Here is a 19026-nt window from a genome sequence, read left to right as displayed (position 1 = left end):
CTCCTTAGTCCCCCCCACCTCAGCTCCCAAGGCTGCTCCTCTTACCTGGTACACAGGTTTTCAGGATATCAGGGTCGGTGATCACTTTGGCTGTAGCACCTAAGGCCTGGTTGATTCCGTGGATATCGCTGTGCGGTCTCTTGGTGTCACCCCAGAGATTGGAGCCCCCATGCGTGCTCGGGATGTTTAGCACTGCAATGCCTTCTAGGGACAGGTTGCTCAGATCCAGTGGTTTCCCACAGATCTGAGGGGAGGAGAGCACAGATCCTTGCCTCACGGCATCATGATGGACGTGACCGCTCCCTCCACCAGATAACACACTGGGATGACTAGGATTTGGAGGTTTGCAAGAGGTGGAGGGAAGTAGGGACTGGTGTATCTTACAAACTTGGGAAATCGGGATTAGAGAGCAGGGAGGTCAAAGTATAGGTTCAAGAATATGAGAAGTTCCTGAGGGCTCCTGTGGAGGGAGAAAGTAAGATATAAGGGGCTAAAAAGGATGTGGGGTTGGCTCTCATCACACCCACCTCAACTGTCAAAGATTCCTCCAGCTTTTTGCACGTTGAGAAGATGGATTCAGAAGTGGCAAATTCGAAGTACCATAGCTTGTTCTTCATTCTGTGTCGGCCCCAACACCAGGCCCAGGAGGGAGGGGACAAATTACACAGTGATGGCACAGGTGGGCTAAGTGACAGGGAAGGGCATCAACCTCCCAACTGCAGTCCCGTGGGGAACAGGGAAGCTTGGTTGAGGGGCTTCCTAGAGGTGTCACTGCCCGTCTAAGCACCGAGTCAAACTTGGCCACCACGTGGTCCCTGCTACTGTGTATGCCCACACCCGCCCCCTCTCCCCTCACCTGCTGTTGAACTTCTCAGGATATTTCTCCCGCATGATGTGAAATCGGTGAGCAATAGAGGCATCCTGGGGAGTCCAGGGCACATGAGATCAGAGGCTGCCTCATTCCTCAGCACAGAACCCTCTCTCTCTTTAACTCTCCAGTTTGGGAGTGATACGTCCCACATTCTGATTTTTTTTTTCGTCCCACATTCTTTTCTTGCAACTCACACCACTGTGCCCACTTCTGATTTCCCTGTGTCACAGCTCCTTTACCCTCTACCTTCCTTTTCTGCCCTCCTCCAGCCTCTGCCTGCTTAACCCCCACTTCCTCCCGTCCCCCCCATGCCCCACTCCACTGACCACACCAATGGAGAAGTAGTTATTGATGATTTGAAAGGGGACTGGGTCACTCTTTTCTTCAGTTTGTTGGGGTATCACCTCCACAGACCATCGATCCATGTGTACCACCTTACTCGTCTCTAAATCCTTGAGGATCTTGCCCAGATTCTGTCCCTCATACCCTAAGGATGGTATGAAGACAGGTTAGCACTGAACCCTGGGTCCCAAATGGACCTCCTCTCAGCTCCCAGATCCACAGATTCCCAGGGATCCTCTGCCCTGGTTCTGCAGATCCTCCAAGCCCTAAGCAGTGAAAGGGCAGGGTGTTCAGTCATGGCTCCCATGGACCAATCTTAAGGTCAGACTCTTACTGACCCTTTTCTCCACACTGTCACTGTCATGGAGGGTGAAAGTTCCCAATGTGTGTGCGCATCTAACAATAATGCCAAAGTTCATTTGGAAGAGTAAAGAAAACAGCCAGGAAAATGAAAAGTGCTGAAAAAGATAAGTAATGAATGGGAATAATCTCTCTCTTTCTCTGACGCTTCCTCTCCCCATTCTACCAGATAGAACACAGTATAGAGCAAGAGTATCAAAACAGGGTAATAACTGGCACAGTGACTGGAATAAAAAGTTCAATAGTAAAGAACAGAGTGCCCAGAAATAGACTCAAGTATATACGGGAATTTAGTATATCATGACATTTTAAATAAATGGGGAAAGATAGATTATTCAGTAAATGGTACTGGATGTAGAAGTCACCCCTTACACTAAAATAAATTCAAGATGGGTCAAAGAATTTAAATGTAAGCAGAATATGTACTAGCAGAAAACATGAGTGGATGTTTCATAATCTTTGAGCGGAAAAAGCCTTTCTAAAGCATAGTACAAAACTCAGAGCCAAGCAAGAAAAAGACTGAGAAATACAATTATATGAAAATTAAAAACTTCTGAAATCAAACAGAAGTAAAGCAAATATATTTGGAATTTTCAAAATTGCCACAAAATAAACTGAAATAGTTCTGACAAATAAATAAATAAAAAGACCTAAACAAGCAAACAAACAACTTCTGTACAGTTAAATAAACACACACCTAAATAAAAGACAAAAGACAAACTGGGAAAAAATATCTGCAGCACACATAACAGACTAACTTCTTCAACATTCAAAAAGTGCTTACAAATCACTATATTTAAAAAGTCAGGGGGACTTCCCTGGTGGCGCAGTGGTTAAGAATTTGCCTGCCAATGCAGGGGGCACGGGTTCGAGTCCTGGTCCAGGAAGATCCCACATGCCGCAGAGCAACTAAGCCCGTGCACCACAACTACTGAGCCTGCACTCTAGAGCCCGTGAGCCACAACTACTGAGCCCACGTGCCACAACTACTGAAGTCCATGCGCCTAGAGCCTGTGCTCTGCAACAAGAGAAGCCACCGCAATGAGAAGCCCGCGCACCACAATGAAGAGTGGCCCCTGCTTGCCACAACTAGAGAAAGCCCGCGTGCAGCAACAAAGACCCAATGCAGCCAAAAATAAATAAATTTAATAAAATATAATAATACCATTAAAAAAAAAATTAGGGACTTCCCTCGTGGTCCAGTGGTAAAGAATCTGCCTTCCAATGCAGGGGACACGGGTTCAACCTCTGGTCTGGGAACTAAGATCCCACATGCCACGGGGCAACTAAGCCCGCGCACAGCTACTGAGCTCATGCGCCTCAACTACAGAGTCCACATGGTCTGGAACCCATGCACCACAGCAAGAGAGAGAAAACCCGCAGGCTACAACTAGAGAGAAGCCCGAACGCTGCAACGAGCGCTGAGAGGAAAGATCCCACGTGCCGCAATGAAGACCGGAGGCAGCCAAATAAATAAATAAATATTTTTTTAAAAGTCAGTAGAAAAATGGCAAATAACTCAAGCCAATCACAGAAGAAATACAAATGGCCAATATTCATATTAAAGATGCTCAATATTACTAATAGTTAAAAGAATTGTAAATTAAAATTGTAAATTAGTTAACTTTTTGTGCCTATCAGATTGACAGACTATGAAGACACTGAGAAAACCAAACGCTAATGGGATTATTAATAAACTGGCACTCTCATTTGCTGTTAGTTGGAGCATAAATTGGTATTTCATTTTTGGAAGACAATTTGGCAACTTTTACCAAAACGTTATCAAATTTTATCAAAACATATTCTCCGACCCAGCAATTCCACTTTTAGGAATTTCTCCTACAGAAACAAAAATCCACAGAGATGGATGTATACGGATTTTTGCTGAGGTACTCTGTAAAACAGGAAAAAACTGGAAACAATCTAAATGTCCACCAGGAGGGGAAGGTTATATAAATTATGCCAAATCCATGCTATGAAATAATGTGCAGCTATTGAAATCAGAATGAAATCTCTATGTAGTATCATGGAGAGTTCTCCAAGACATATTCAATGAAAAAAGAAGTCCCAGGACAATGTGTGTAGTATGATCCCATTTATGTTTGTTTAAAAGTTATGTGTGTGTGTGAAAACAGGAAAATGAGTGCAAATAGGAAACAGTTATCTCTGGGGAGGAACGTGGAATTTGGTGAGGGGGTAGGGAAGAGGAAACCTGTATGTGAAGGCTCACACATTTTACTTTTTAAAACCTTCCACGGTGAAAATGTACTGATGCATTACTTGTGTAATTTTTAAAAAATAAAATAACTAGTAAAATATTTATACTTTGAGCCAGCAATTCCACTCCTAGAAATCTCTTCTAGAGAAATTCTCACATCTGTGTGCAGAGATAGACTGCAGTATGGTGTGTAATAAAAACCTGAATGCTACCCAAATGTCTATCAATACGGGACTAGTTAGGGAATTCCCTGGAGGTCCAGTGGTTAAGACTCCACGCTTCCACTGCAGGGGGCACGGATTCAATTCCTGGCTGGGGAACTAAAATCCCACATTCCGCGTGGTGCAGTAAAAAAAAAGAAAAGAAAAGAAAAAAGTCTTCACTTCCTCACATTCCACCAATGGTTCAACCCACTATAATTTGCCTTTCTCCATACCACCCTGCCGAAACTCTTTTGGCAAAGATTGCCAGTGATTCCTGCCAAAACCAATAGTATATCTTTAGCTCTCATTTTAACACATGAAACTCCTCACTCAGCCTCTAAAATACCACTAAAGTTACGGAGGACCTGTTCTGTTTTTTCTTAGTCTCTGTGGTAAGCAAAACAACGGCCTTTCAGAGGTGTGCACAACCTAATCTCCAGAATCTGTGCATATGTTGCCTTAAATGGCGAAAGAGACTTTGCAGATGTGATTAAGGATTTTAAGATGAGATTATCCTGGATTATCTGGCTGGGCCCTATGTAATCACAGGGCTCCTAATAAGTGAAAGAAGGCTACAAGAAAGAAGAGTCATGGAAGGAGATTTGACAACGGCAGCAGAGCTTGGAAGGATAACATTGCTGGTTGGAAGCGGGGGATATAAGCCAAGGAATACAGGTAGCCTGCAGTAACTGGAAAAGACAAGGCAAGGGATTCTCCCCTAGAGCCTCTAGAAAAAATACAGCCCTGCCAACATCTTGATTTTAGTACAGTGGAAATGATTTTGGATTTGTGCCCTCAAGAACTGTTAAGATAATACATTCGTGTTGTTTTAAGGCACCATGGTGATTTGTTACAGCAGCAAGAGGACACTAATACAGACTCCTTTAATAATTCATCTTCTTCTGTTCAACCCTTAAATAGGGTGTTTACCAGGATCTGGCTGTCCTTATCCACTTTCTCTTCTTACCTCTTTCCCTGGGTAACTCATCTACTCTGAGGATGTCAATTACCTCCTAGAAGTTGACTCTCAAACACATATCTTCATCCCTGACTTCTCTCCTAAATTCCTAACATCAATTTCTGACTACCCACCACACATCTCTACCTAGGTGCTCCACTAATACCTTAACTCAGTACATCCAAAACCAAATCTATCTTTCTTCCTTAAACTGGTCCTCCTCCTATATTCCCTATTTTTAAAAAAAATTTATTTATTTAATTTATTTTTGGCTGAGTTGGGTCTTCTTTGCTGCGCGCCGGCTTTCTCTAGTTGTGGCAAGCGAGAGCTACTCTTCGTTGCAGTGCGTCGGCTTCTCATTGCGGTGGCTTCTCTTGTTGCGGAGCATGGGCTCTAGGCCCGCAGGCTTCAGTAGTTGTGACATGTGGGCTCAGTAGTTGTGTCTCATGGGCTCTAGAGTGCAGGCTCTGTAGTTGTGGTGAACGGGCTTAGTTGCCCTGCAGCATGTGGGATCTTCCCGGACCAGGGCTTGAACCTGTGTCCCCTGCATTGGCAGGCAGATTCTCAACCACTGCGCCACCAGGGAAGCCCTATGTTCCCTATTTTAATAAATGGTATCCCCATCTGCTCAGTCCACAAACCTAGAAAATGTCTTAGACTTGTCTTTACCTCTTCCTCCACAATCCACTAGTTACCAAGTATTGTGGCTTCTACCCCATGACTCCACTGGTGCTGCCTTTGCTTTTGTGCTCATCATCTCTTGACTAGACAATTGCAATTGAGGTCCTGCCTTCTTCCTCCAATCCATCCTCCACAGAGCTCCCATAGCAGTATTCCTTCCATCAATCCCCCTTTGAATCTTAGGATTTTTTTCAATATCAACACAAGTTTTCATTAGTGCTGTATTTATATCATTATTTTCATGATTCAGATGGAATTAGCAGAAACTGCTATGAGAGTCTCATTTGCAAAACACAAAGTGAAGACTCAGGGCTTCCCTGGTGGCGCAGTGGTTGGAGGTCCGCCTTCCGATGCAGGAGACGTGGGTTTGTGACCCGGTCCTGGAGGATCCCACATGCCGCGGAGCGGCTGGGCCCGTGAGCCATGGCTGCTGAGCCTGCGCGTCCGGAGCCTGTGCTCCGCAATGGGAGAGGCCACAACAGTGAGAGGCCCGCGTACCGCAAAAAAAAAAAAAAAAAAAAAAGTGAAGACTCAAAGTTCATGATTTCAAAGTGTCTAATACTGTTAATGAAAAAAAAAGATGTTGAGGATTTAAGCATGCCTCCCCCACAAATGGTCATATGTTTACATACAAGATTTAAATTATATTATGCAGAGATATTTCTCCTTTCTGGAATAATATTTTATATAAAAAGTAATTTTTATTATATACAAACTATAATTTATATATATAAAGTATTATATATGCATACACACACACACACACACACACACACACCTATTTTTTCTTTTAGTTACATCTTTCATGAGTTCCAGAGCTCCCCATGGTTCAGGGATTGCACATTCAAACGCCTCAGAGGCTAGAAACGTAAAGTGAGTGACTGGAAGGGAGGTAAGAGGATTGTGGTGAATTGAAGGATACATGACCCACTTCTTAGAAATAACCAAGGTCAAAAAAATTCAAAACACTGCAAGACAAACAATACAAAACACTACACATCATTTCTGTCAGTTTTCAAACTCTGGCAGGATGAAGTTAAAAACTCCTCACTACAGCATTCATGACCCTGCATTTTCTGGACCCTGCACAATTCAGTCCTCCCTCTTCTCATTGCCCACTGTGCACCCTATGTCCCAGTCACAATGAACAACTCGCTTTCCAAAATGCACCACCATGTTGTTTGGTGACTCCTCTGGCCTTACACAACTTCTTCCACCTAGAATACTTTCTGCTCTCCTTAGCAGCCTCCTATTCCATAATCTCCTGTAAGATCTCAGAGCTGGACTCTGAATCCAAGAGCCTCAATTCCAAGACAACTTCCTCAGTTCCAGGACAATTTCAATCTGCCCCACACTGACCTCTTTATCTACCAATTACATCTCTCAAACTTTCTCTTTGAAGGGAAAAAGAGACTAGAAATGGGAGAGCAGCTAGGAGACTGTTGCAAAAGACATGGGAAAAATTATGAATGAATGAATGACCCTTGATTACAGCTGACCCTTGAATAACATGGGGGTTAATCTGTGTATAACTTATAGTTGGCCCTCCGTATCCACTGTTTCTCCACATCTGTGGATTCAACCAATCATGGACTGTGTAGTCCTATAGTATTTACTACTGAAAAATATCCTCAATAAGTGGACCGGCACAGTTCAAGACCATGCTGTTCAAGGGTCAACTGTAATTGGTTGGATAAATGAATGAATCATGGCCAAGCTCCCTGCTAGCTCCATCACTCAGCATCTGGCTTAGCTCTTATACAACCTTCCTTATTCCCACATTGTCCTCTCTACCCCCATATTCTTTGATTCTGAGCCCTAAGACTTGGGAGAAACAGAAGGATATTTTTAGGTTTATAGGGAAGAGGACTGTCACCCTTGACCCTTCTAGGTTCAGACTGTCATCCTTGACCCTTCAGGTCTTTGCTTCTTCCAGAGCTCTCTTCCTTTGGGACAATCCACTTTGGGACCCCCCCCCCCATCTGTGCCTCTCTTTTCCACCAAGGCTTTTTCTTCACCAGATGCCTAAATGCCTTCTCTGTGTGCCTTTCCCTACCTACCCAACTCCCCCATTCCCCAGGAAAACAATTTCTAACCACTTACCTCCTCCCCATCTTAGGCAACGAGCCAGATCATTTCCAGTGCCCAGGGGCAACACAGCAACAGGAGGCACAAAAGGCAAGTTGGCTTTGTCTGTGGAGGCAGGTAAGGAGACGGATGAAGGGAGTTAGCTCTGGAAGGCCACTGCCCCTGGGCCCAGCCCAGAGCCGCTCCCTGCACTGACCAATGGTCTCTAGAATCCAGCCTACTGTGCCATCTCCTCCACACACCAAAACCCGGTAATCAGGAACATCTCTGAAGAATCTGAGCCTGAGACAAAAGGTGAGAGAGAAGATGAGGAAGGATAACTGGACTGAGGCTACCCAACTCTTGGACAGGCAGAGTAAGTACTTCTTGTCTCTCGTTCCTTATAACACCCTTCCCCTTTGTCAAACGACTTGTTTCTATTAAGGGTAGAGAAAAAGTACAATGGGGAAATCTTATAGCCACTTCTTAGTGGTGAGGGAGAGACTGGTATCTCCATTCTTTGAGAGCAGAACAGAGATGAGCTGGAGAATTCAGAGGTAGGGATACCCAGCAAAAGGAGCATTCTGAAGTCTGGTTTCTTGGGCTTCCCCTGGACCTCCCCTCCCAACAGGCACTCTTTCCTGCTCTTTTCCAACATACACAGATAGGCAGACACACACAAACCTGCGATACAGCCCCTAACCTATACTCACCCTGGCTCGGGACCATCCTTTAGGAGGTTGAACACCTGTCGAGGGTTTAGTAGATACTGGAATTTCCAAAGCACCCTGTGTGGGGAAAAAGGAAAGCTCATGGCAGGGCACAGCATGGATATTCTGTACTCCACTCTCTCTCTCTCTTTTTTTTTTTTGGCCGTGCCGTGCAGCATGCAGGATCTTAGTTTCCCCACCAGGGATGGAACCCCCGCCCCCTGCAGTGGAAGCATGGAGTCCTAACCATTGGACCGCCAGGGAGGTCCCTGTACTCCACTCTCTTGATGTCCTCAAGGTATGTCCCCTGCATACACACAGATACCCAACCTCTGTCCATCTTCCCTCTCTATTTTACAAGACCTAGTAGAGCTCTTCTCACCTCTCCCCTTGCTTCCCACCACTCTTGGGGTTGACAAAGACCAGAAGTGGGTGGGTGTTAGAAACAGGGTCAATCTGCATTGAGGGAAGAAAACAAGGATAAGGAAAGCAGGATTTTGTCAGAGTTAAGATGGGTCCCGGAGACAGGAGCAGAGGGCTGGCATTCCCCCCAGGTGGCTTTCCCCTCCCCCAGGGAGCAGGAACCAGTCCCCAGGTTCCCCACTTCATTCCCTCCCATGAGGTCCCCACCACGAAGCCCAAGCCTCTCAGCCCTGTACCCGCAGTGCCTCAGAGGTGCTCAAATTTAAATCATCCACGGTCTTCTGGTTTGTTTTGCTAATTTTACGCTCCTGTCCAGAGGCCTAGGAAGGGAAGGAGGCAGAAGGAAGGAAAACTGGATTGTGTGAATCCATAAACAGATGAGAGTCTGACTTGAATCCTAAAAATATAGGCTCTCTGCTCTAAATGGCATTGTGTGCGTGTGTGAATGGGGGAAGCATTCCTGTCCCCTCCCAGCCGCTGTCCAGGGATCTCACAAGGACGCTGGGATAGATGGAAGATGGACGCAGGATGTGATCGCGGAGCAGCCCACAGTCACACTCATGGCCCATGGCTGGCAGGCAGTCGTCATGGATCTGAAAGACAAGGCAGGCACGGAGAGATTGTGGAGGGAACCTCGTCACCTCTCAGCTTGGGGTCTGCTACCGAAAGAGAGCCCTTGGGAGTAGGGCAACCAAGGCTGTAAGGGAGATGTGCCCGAGGGGGCCACCGGAGAGGGCAGCTTAGGGAGGGGCCCAAAGCAAGGCTGGAGGGATAGCTCCCGGACTGACCTCTAGGTGGCACCACACACAATGCAGCCCAACCAGACTGTGGTAGATCCGGATCTTTTTCTGGCAGCGGTCGCAGCGTCCAGACTCACAGCCTCCTCGCACCCACACATGTGATTGGACCTTGGGGAGAAAGGCAAACTCTTGTCTGAGAGGGTCTGAGCAGGGACTAGGGGAAGGCCTGAGGGCAGCAATGGGCCAAGAGCCAGGACCAGGGCCAGGACGGGGGTGGTGATCTGGTGGGCGTGGGGTCACTCACACCAATGTCCTTCCGAGACTTGGCATAGGTGCTGACTTCGCAGGGCTGGGCCTTCATGGCACAGTGGTCGTGAACGACGTATTTACAGACTGGGCAAGAGTGAAGAAGGTCAGAGGCTTAGCTGCAGCCCCTCCCCCTATTTCTTCCTTACCTGGGGGTGAGACAGCATCACTCACTGAAACATGGCATATAACCCCTTGCTGTGAGGGTGTAGTACAGAACTCAAGTTTGGGCTGGGAGCTCACCTCCAAGACCTGTGCTTTTTGCTCACTCTTCCCCTAAAAGAGCAATTGCTACTATATGCCCAACCCCACTCCATTCATGTGTCAGGAACTGAGCTGGATGATGTAAAGGAGGCCCAGATACAACAGCAACAATAACAACAACAATAATAATAGCTAATTTTTATTGCAGACTTAATAGTATGTACATGCACTACATGAAACACTTTTCTTGCATCAACTTATTTAAAGCTCACAATTACCTCATTCTCAGTTGAAGAAACTAAGACTTAAAGAAGTTATGTGGCTTTCCCAAGGTCACATAACCCCTCACTGGCGGAGCCCAGGATTCAAAGTCAGGTCTCTCTAAGTTCAGTGCTGTGTTCCCACAGATAGCTGGGCTGCCCCCCTCTTCCCACACTCCCAGGTTACACTCACGGTTACAGCTCAGCCCCTGTTTGCCAAGACCAATGCTCGACTCGCACAGGTTGCAGTAGACTGGTCGGGGGAACCTCTTGGGTCTCCACATGTGCTGCCCATTGTCCTTCAGGGTCTGGGAGGGCACAGCAGATGATCGGGAATGTCTAAGCCCTTAGAGTGCCAACCTCTGGCAAGTACAACCCAAGGCAACTGTTTTGCCCATCCTCACAAGTCTCTCCTACTCACCATCTCCAGACCCAGTAGCACTAGCAGTGGCACGGTGGTGGCACCAGCCCGGAGCCACTCAGCTAGGGAGACAGAGCCACTGCCATCATAGTCAATCTCTTTCATCATCTCCTGAAGAATCTGAGCAGAGAATGTGGGGAGGTGGACTTCTGGTGTGAGTAACCCCTCAGATCTCACACTTCTCCACTGTCCCCTAGGACAGCCAGCCTAGCCATCCTAGCCAAGGGCACCAGGCTGCCTGTCAGAGATGGGGGGAGGTAGATAAAGGTCTCACTAGGGAGCAGGTACAACAAGGGACATGCAGGAAGAATTGCCTTACCGGCCTCAGCTCAGACACCTCCCAATCCAGGTATTCAGCCACTCGCATCATCTGTATGATGATTTTGTCCACTTCCTGAGGGCCGAGAGGGTAAGAGCCACAGCCATACCCTGCCTCACTACCACCATCCAAACCCTCCTCTAGAAATCAGGGTTCCTGAGTTCCACCCACAGACCCCCTCTCATTCTCAGGTGTCTCTGCCAAGTAAATGAATGTCTATGTGTCTGTGTTTGCAACGGAGCCCCCAAGTCGTGTCTCCAGCATCCTCTTTTAGGGGTCAAGAGCTTGGGACCTACTCCCAGATTTAGTCCTAGAGGACTCAGCTTCTCCCTCTTGCTTCCTCTGCTTCTTAAGATCCTGAAAGAGTTGGGACGGGGGGCACAGACAAATGGACACATATTCCCTTGCACAGCATACAGGTCCCCCAACTCACTGAGCTGTCCAGGATCCCATTTCTGTCCGTGTCGTACAGCTTGAAGGTGACTGTGGGGTGTTTTAGGGGGCCAGGGTCAGTTTGTGAGGGATACCCAAAGAATTCATAACAGAATACAGGGGAAACAAAGAGATAAGGAGAGACTTTTTGGATGAAGAGCCCAGGACTTGGGGCTGGGACTGAGATGGGAGACAAAAAGGGAGGGGAAACAGGTCTGGATTCCACCCTTGGTGAACCTGATAGGCAAGACAGTACACACCTCCCACATCCCATCCCAGGTCCTCCACACGAAAATATACAAGACGTGGGAACTAGGGTGACTATGGTGGATGGCGTTAGGTATAAGGAGTCTGGGGAAACAGAGGAAATGGGTCCATTCTCTGGCCCCACCTTTGTCTGGCCTGTCAGCCTTTAGGAATCCTGAAAAAATGAGGGAAGGAAGGCTGGGGAATACCCTCTCTCCCTTCACCTTTCCTTCCCTCTCCCAGTCCAGAATGGTAACTCACACTCTAGCTTGTCTTCTGGCCGGCCACCCTCCAGAAGGGAAAAGTAGCAGGAGACATCACTGAGACACACCACATCTGGTTACAGAAAGTACAGCAGATCTGAGGTTGGGGCTCCCTCCAGTCTGGCTCTTCTCTTTTCCTTTGTTCCAACTCTTCCCTTTAACTTTCCTCCCTCTGGCTCCTAGGCAAGCCTGGCTACCCTCTACCTCTCCCTCCCACCACCCTGCCCCCAACATGTGACTCAATTCCACTCTCACCCCAAAACCCACACTTAATTTCACTTTTCCTCAGGAGGCCCAGCGCAGTCCCATCTACGTGACCATACCTTCTTTTACAGTCTCTTCTAAGCAGTAACTAGTCTGGAAGGATTGAAACAGTGCCAGGCTTAGGGGACTGGGAACATTATCCACTTCCAGATAGATTTTCAGGAATTGCTGGAATCCTTCGTACCCAATGGCCTACGATGAGAGCAAGCATTACCCTGGGGAGATCTGCAGGATGGGAGCTGGGGACTGAATTGGGAGTGGTGGGGACAGTGACAATAAGTGCAGAGTTGAGAAGCACCCAAGGCAGGAGTATGGTTTATTGGGCTAAGTCCTGAGTTACTAGAATCTCTTGTTTTGTCCTAAAGCAATAGTTGCAGTAACAATGGATGCTGGGGAGAGAGGATAGCAAGGGTTGGGCCCAGAATAATCCCTGGAAGTTGGGCATCCCGATGGAGTAGCAAAAACAAAGGTGGGAGGAGTTGGTGAAGGAGAGGATTTCCCAGCTGCCACTCACATCTCCTTGGAGATATTCAGCCATTTCACCATCCTCAAAGAGCTTTAGGACATCACTGACCTTTCTGGTGGAGTCTAGGATGTGAAGAGAGTGAAGAGAGCATGAGTTTGGTTCAGCTCTCCCTGCCCTCTGCCACAGTCCCACCCAGACATCCAACGGGAAAGAAGATTCCAGTGAGATGAAAAAGAAACTCCAAGAAGAAACACAGAAGTACAGAGAGAAAAACATTTCATGTCCTCCAAGGTGGTTGCCCTCTTTATCTCTCTTCTCTGAGATGTGGTGCAGGCAGTCAAGATTCAGAGAAGGTGGGTAGAGAGCTAAGACCACGGGCATCTTCCTATTTCCCTCGCCTCTTGCTCCCAGCCAGGCATATCTCAGGAGCATCCCGTCTCAAGGCCACTGGGGAAAAGAGGGGGAACTTGGGGGAATGAAGAGGAGGAGGTATTGTCTAAGGGTAAGGTCCCCAGGACTGAATGACTGAGAGGAAGACTCACATTCCATGTATTTTTGCAGCTGGGCAAAATCACTGGGGCTTATTAGGCCCCTCTCCTTGGCCATCTTTCTTTTTTTCTTAAGGATGGACACGAAGACAGCTTGGTAGTAGTACTTCTGGCTCCTGGAACTCTGCTTCCAAGGGTAGCTCTGGAGGAAGATGACAAGAGCATGTGGCAGGACTGGCCAGCTGTCTGGGTCTCTTTGCTTCTGTATACTCTGTTCATTTTCCACTCCTACTACTATTTCTGTTCTTTTCTTGTCTCTGAGTCCCTCCCTAAGTCTCTTCCTTTTCCTGTGTTCCTCTCCTCTGTGTCTCTGTCTCTCCCTGACAGTGTCTGTCCGCTGTCTCTGTTTCTCTGACTCATCCCTGACTTTCTCTCCAACGTTTCTGTATCCTTCTCCAGCTCTCTGATTTCTTCCCCAACCTGTCTTGATTCATCTCTGACCATCCCTCACATCCCTGCCCCCCACCCCTCTTTCCCAGGCTATACACGTCTCCGGGTGTGTGTCCCTCGCCTGCTCCTACCTTTTCTCCCTCCAACCCCAATCTCTGTAGTCTCTGCCGGGCCTAAGCTCTGTCCCATCTCCCTTCGCATCCCGCATCCCGCAGACCCGGCCCTCCGGCGGTTCTCACTGAGATGGCGGCACGCCTCCCGGGCCACTACCCCATCTTGCTCCGCCTCCAGCCCCGGTCCCCAGCCCTGCTCAGTTACCACTCCCAGAGCCACCCACGCCCCGCAGCAACGACCTCTAGCGCTCCTGGCGCGCGCGACAAAGAACCAGCTCTAGCCGGGTCCCCAGCCCCGGCCCCGCCTCGTCTGCGTCCCGCAGCGCTCCACTGGGGAAGGGCGGGACCCAGGCACGAGAGATTGGGGAGAAGGTAGGGGAAGAAAGCTCTGAGCATCTGCCGGGCGTCTCAGCTCCAGGAGGGTTGTGCTGAGTGCGGGAGCCTTCCTTCCACCCTGCTAGGTTAGCAGTGTTTAGGGAGCCCCAACTTTCAGCTATGGGACCCAGGGACCAAGGAGGAGCCATCACGTGGATCATGCTGACCACTGACCCAGGGGCCAAGCTGCAGAGGGCAACTTGCCTTGCGGATTCAGTAACAGCAATAACAATATCTTACATTAGCATAGTACAACACCACTTTGGAGTCAAACAAAACTGGGGTTAGTCATATCTGGGTTCCATTCTTAGCTGTGTTACCACTGTGTGACTTGGGCAAAGTACAGCTATAAAATGGCAGAATGCTACCTATCTTTCATAGTTGTGAGGATTAAGTCAAATAATGTATGGAAAGTACCTAGTATAACACCTGGCATATAGAGGGCCTACAAGGAATGGTAGTTATTGTATTAACAAGTAAAATCAAATTCTATGAGATAGGGAATTATTGGTATAGCCATTCTACAGATGAAGAAACGGGAGCTCAGAGAGGTTGGGACTTCCCAAGGCAGGTGACAAGGGGAGGAGCCAAGGCTCCAACCCAAGAACTTCGTGGTGCAACCCCCTCCCCCACCACCTCTCTGTCCTCCTCTTGTTCCACTCTCCCCTTCACACACTGCCTTCTAGTCTCACTGCCCTCCTCTCTGTTCCTCAAGCATGCCAAGTTTTTCCCTGCTCAGGGTCATGAGACTTACTGCTCTGTCGGCCTGGACCACCACTTCTTGCCTAAGCTGAAATGTCAGCTCCTCCCTGATCATTCTGTCCTAAGGTAGCCCCCCTCCTTTGCGTAGCACCCTCCTTTGTTTCCTTCATAGAATTTATCACAACTGGAGATTATCTTGCCCATTTATTTGCTTCTTTGTTTACTGTTTGTCTTTTCCTACCAAAATGTAAGTTCCACAGGGCAGGAACTTATCAGTCTTATTCACCACTGTATCCCCAATACCTAATGCCCATCATGTTATAAGTGCTCCATATTGGTTGTACAAATAGTTGTATGAAGCTAGGGAGTCATATATGGGGACTCTTAATCCAAGCGCGGTTAAATGGGATGCCAGAGTATCCATCTGGACAGTGAGGGGAACATGAGACAATGTGGGGCACGTATAGTAGGTGCTAAATTAATATTTGTTAAATGAATGAATGATGCTAAAAAGCACTTATTGTGGTACTCCATCCAAGGCCCTGACCTTCTGTCTCCGCTCCGCCCACTTATTTAGGGTGGTTGGGGCAGGCTTAAGGAGGCAGTTAGGGTCTACTAGAATTTTTTTTCTGATGGTGCAAGAAACTTCTCTGTAACCTCTGCCCTTGGGACATCTCTGCCACTCACCTCCATGTATAGCATTCCTGTTCTGGAGGCTCTCTGGGAACACTTAGAAGGGGGTTCTGAGACACTAATATTGTGGAGAAAGGACTCCACCCACCTGGTCCTTTCAATGACTATAATCTAACTTCTCCTCCCAACAGATCTAATGAATATATAATAGTCTTATGGCTAATGGGGTCTGTAAGGCTTAATTAGCCTCTCTGATTACCCCTGGGGATTCTTAGATGGCTCCAAGGTTCTAGGAAATGGAATCTGAGAGAGAAAGTGACAGGGAGAGAGCAAACAAGAGACAAATGGGAGAGAAGACAGAATACTTCTCTCTTGCCTGTCTTTTCACAAGCCCCCCCGGTCTTACATGTAGTATATAGGAGAAGTTCAAAGAAAGGACTTTTGAATTAGGTAGGCTTGGATTAGAATTCTAGCTCTTGGGACTTCCCTGGCGTTCCGGTGGTTAAGACTGCGCTTCCAATGCAAGGGGTGTGGGTTCGATCACTGGTCAGGGAACTAAGATTCCACATGCCACGCAGCGTGGCCAAAAAAAAAAAAAAAAAAAGAATTCTAGCTCTTGGGTGAGTTATTTCATCTCCCTGAACCTGTTTTCTTATCAGTAAAATGGTTACCTGGAGAAATCAGTCACCATGGGGGGGTTAAATAAGGTAATACATGCAATATACTTAGCAAACTGCATGGCACAGAGAAAGAACTCAGGAAACATTAGCTATTATTATAATTATTATTATTATTATTATTATACAAGGGTGGTACCTAGAGAAACATATCTGGAGATTAGGAAAAATGATGCCTTGGACCCAGGATGGCATAAATTCTAGGGACTCCCAGCAGCAGTGAACCCCAAGTTGTATACCTTCCCACTTGTGTCATGTCTCAGGCACAGGCATGTAATATCAGGATCCTGCATTTTGCCTCTGGGAGGGAGAGGAGGTGGCTATAGAAACTAGACTATCAGGGTCCAAGGACACTCCTGGGCTGGGACCTTGGACATAAAGGCTCCTGCGATTTTTTCAGTTGTGCAGGGCCTTAAAAATCTGGAACAAGTCCAATTTTGTCCTGCTCCATCCCAGCCCTGAGGCTGTAACCTGGGCTAGTCCAGACCAAGGCTAGGGCTAGGAGGGTGGGGTCTGCTGCCCAACCGCCAGCTATTTGTGACTCACCCTTCCCCTCCCTCCTCTGGTTTCCCTGCCTGCCCCTACCAACTTGGGGTGAGAAAGTAAGAAGTTGACTTGGAGGCAGAGAATCCTAGAACGTCCTCAGAGCTGGGAGGCACAAACTGTCTTATTTTACAGAGGAAGAAACTGAGGCCCAGATAGAGAGCCACTCTCTCAGGGTCACACCCAGACTCTAGACATAGTGTCCTTAGTCCATTCCATTAAATCTTAGTGTCTCTGGTCTTCTAGATCTTATTTTAAACATTAAATACTAAAATTGCTGGTAACTGAGAGATAACTATGATTTCCAAAGCCAGTGCTAACATTTAAAGTTTCCTTTTTCACATCAACACTCATTGCTCACATTCCAAGTCATGTAGGTTTACCATTACCCAAGAATCAGCTATGCCCCCAGAACACTCAGGCTGACCCAGCAAGGATCCCCAAGGGGCAGGCACTCCCTTTTGAGGGCCCAGACCTGATTACCTGGACTTCTGAATCCCTTAACCACACCAGGGCTTACATCCTCCTCCTGTTTCTGAAGACTGAGGGAGGGTCTCTTCCTTCCTGCCCATCCCTGCTACCAGTCAGTGGCCCCTGAGAGGGAATCATTTGGCTTGAAGCCTTAATATTTGTTAAGCCTCCACAAACATGGCAGATGGTAGTGTTGCCTGATTAAGGGGGTGGTGTTTGTGTGTGTGTGGGTGGGTGTCATTGTGCAGTACAGGAGGAAGTTACGATGTTGGCACGCTTGGGGGATGTGGGCTCATGTGGTTAAGAGGTTGAGGAGATGCCCAGCAATATTTGCATTTCTTCCTCAGTAAAGCTCATTTCCCCCACTGAAAGGTGAAAAGTAGGATTCAGACCCAGGTAGTTTCAGAAACTTCCCGGTGACAGGTGTGGAAAGGAGAGGGGTGGGAAGTTGGGGACCAGGAGGCCAAACAAGAACCCTTCTCCACCCGTGCAGCGGTGTGCAGGTTCCAAAATGGACTTTCCTCCGACTCGGGTCCCCAGGAGCCAGCTTCAGCATCTGTCCGAATCATCGGGACAGATGGAGGGCAAGGTCTGCGGGAAACACTACTTACGGGGTTCTGGGCCAGTCCTCCCGCTGCCCCCCGCTCCTGGCGCAAACCCTTCTAGCTACCCGCTCCAGCTGTCACGCTTCCTCCTTCTCGGCCCAGCAGCCCTACCCTAGCCCGTGGGGCGTCCCCTCCCGCGGCCCCCGCCCCGGCCTGCTCCGGTGCGGGAGGGCGGGAGGCGGCAGGGGGCTCGCGGGGGTCTCTACCTTGCCTGCGGAGGGCGCGCTGTCGGAGCTGGAGCGCCGGCGCGGGAGCTGGAGCCCGAGCTGGGCTGGAGGGGACGGGCCAGGCAGACGCGGCTGCCGCGGGGCCGCCCCGCTCCTGACGACACAGCTGCCCGCCCCCCACCCCAGAAGGCCCGCCCGCCGGCGCCCGCGCCCGGCGCCGGGCGCCCCTAACTCTGGAAACTTCTAGTTCACCAGACCCGATTCCTCCCTCCCCCGATTATCTCCAGGGCTCTGGTCTGTGCCACTTTCTCCACATTCCTGCGCAGCTCATCTTCCCGCCCCGTAACAGCTCTGTATCTGTCTTTCCAATCACTCACAGCCTCTCCCCGCATCCCAACCCTGGGAGGCCAAGGTAGGGGGCGGGGCCGCTGATGAGACAGCTTGGCTGTTGCCCACCCAACCAACTTCTCACCCTCTCCTAATTGCTGCCACCAGGGGCCTTCCCAGCTCCTTTCCATCCATCCACCATGGATTGAATTCACACTCAGGAGGCTCCGCAGGAGCAAGGCCAGAGTTTCAGACTGCACATCCTAAGACCAGACACCTCCCTGCCACCATGGGCTCCACACTGCTTGACACTACTTGAGAGAATCTGCCCATCTTTGCCTCCAGGTTCCTCACCTCCGTTAAACCCAAACCCCAGGTGCCTCAGATTTGTTTTCCCCAGGCTAAGGACACCTCCTTCTCTCAAGACTCAGATTCTTCCCTTAAGTCTGGGGTTGTGATTCAGGTGCAAAGAGCATTCTGGTCTGGGGGCTTCCCTGGTGGCGCAGTGTTTGAGGGTCCGCCTGCCGATGCAGGGGACGCGGGTTCGTGCCCCGGTCCGGGAGGATCCCGCATGCCGCGGAGCAGCTGGGCCCGTGAGCCATGGCCGCTGAGCCTGCGCGTCCTGAGCCTGTGCTCCGCAACGGGAGAGGCCACAGCAGTGAGAGGCCCACGTACCGCAAAAAAAAAAAAAAAAAAGAGCATTCTGGTCTGAATCCACCCT

General features: G+C 48.8%; 1 protein-coding gene across 4 annotated transcripts in view; it reads right to left on the bottom strand.

Annotated features, from left to right (window-relative positions):
- The window catches only part of DGKA (diacylglycerol kinase alpha), a 28998-nt gene that overhangs the window by 9762 nt on the left and 210 nt on the right, over positions 1-19026 (bottom strand). For 3 of the 4 annotated variants that reach the window (XM_027106585.1, XM_027106587.1, XM_027106588.1), the window contains exons 2-21: positions 13297-13444; positions 12803-12876; positions 12348-12480; positions 12023-12097; positions 11517-11566; positions 11084-11158; positions 10765-10884; positions 10537-10651; positions 9878-9966; positions 9622-9741; positions 9328-9426; positions 9070-9153; positions 8793-8866; positions 8414-8488; positions 7918-8003; positions 7737-7826; positions 1198-1358; positions 857-921; positions 528-618; positions 46-244 (exon numbers count right to left, since the gene is read on the bottom strand). In XM_027106585.1, the coding sequence (XP_026962386.1) occupies positions 46-244; positions 528-618; positions 857-921; positions 1198-1358; positions 7737-7826; positions 7918-8003; positions 8414-8488; positions 8793-8866; positions 9070-9153; positions 9328-9426; positions 9622-9741; positions 9878-9966; positions 10537-10651; positions 10765-10884; positions 11084-11158; positions 11517-11566; positions 12023-12097; positions 12348-12480; positions 12803-12876; positions 13297-13360 (1939 nt within the window). In that variant the 5' untranslated portion in view covers positions 13361-13444. Of the gene's footprint in view, positions 1-45; positions 245-527; positions 619-856; positions 922-1197; positions 1359-7736; positions 7827-7917; positions 8004-8413; positions 8489-8792; positions 8867-9069; positions 9154-9327; positions 9427-9621; positions 9742-9877; positions 9967-10536; positions 10652-10764; positions 10885-11083; positions 11159-11516; positions 11567-12022; positions 12098-12347; positions 12481-12802; positions 12877-13296; positions 13445-18017; positions 18161-19026 lie in introns of those variants that run through there. The other variant, XM_027106586.1, reaches the window with a different exon arrangement.

Source organism: Aethalodelphis obliquidens, unplaced genomic scaffold (genome assembly GCF_003676395.1).
Source record: "Aethalodelphis obliquidens isolate GAN/ISIS:26980383/991018 unplaced genomic scaffold, ASM367639v1 scaffold8, whole genome shotgun sequence".
Classification (NCBI taxonomy): Eukaryota; Metazoa; Chordata; class Mammalia; order Artiodactyla; family Delphinidae; genus Aethalodelphis; species Aethalodelphis obliquidens.
Note: the sequence above shows the minus strand (reverse complement) of the source record. Positions and strands in the feature narration are given on the sequence as shown.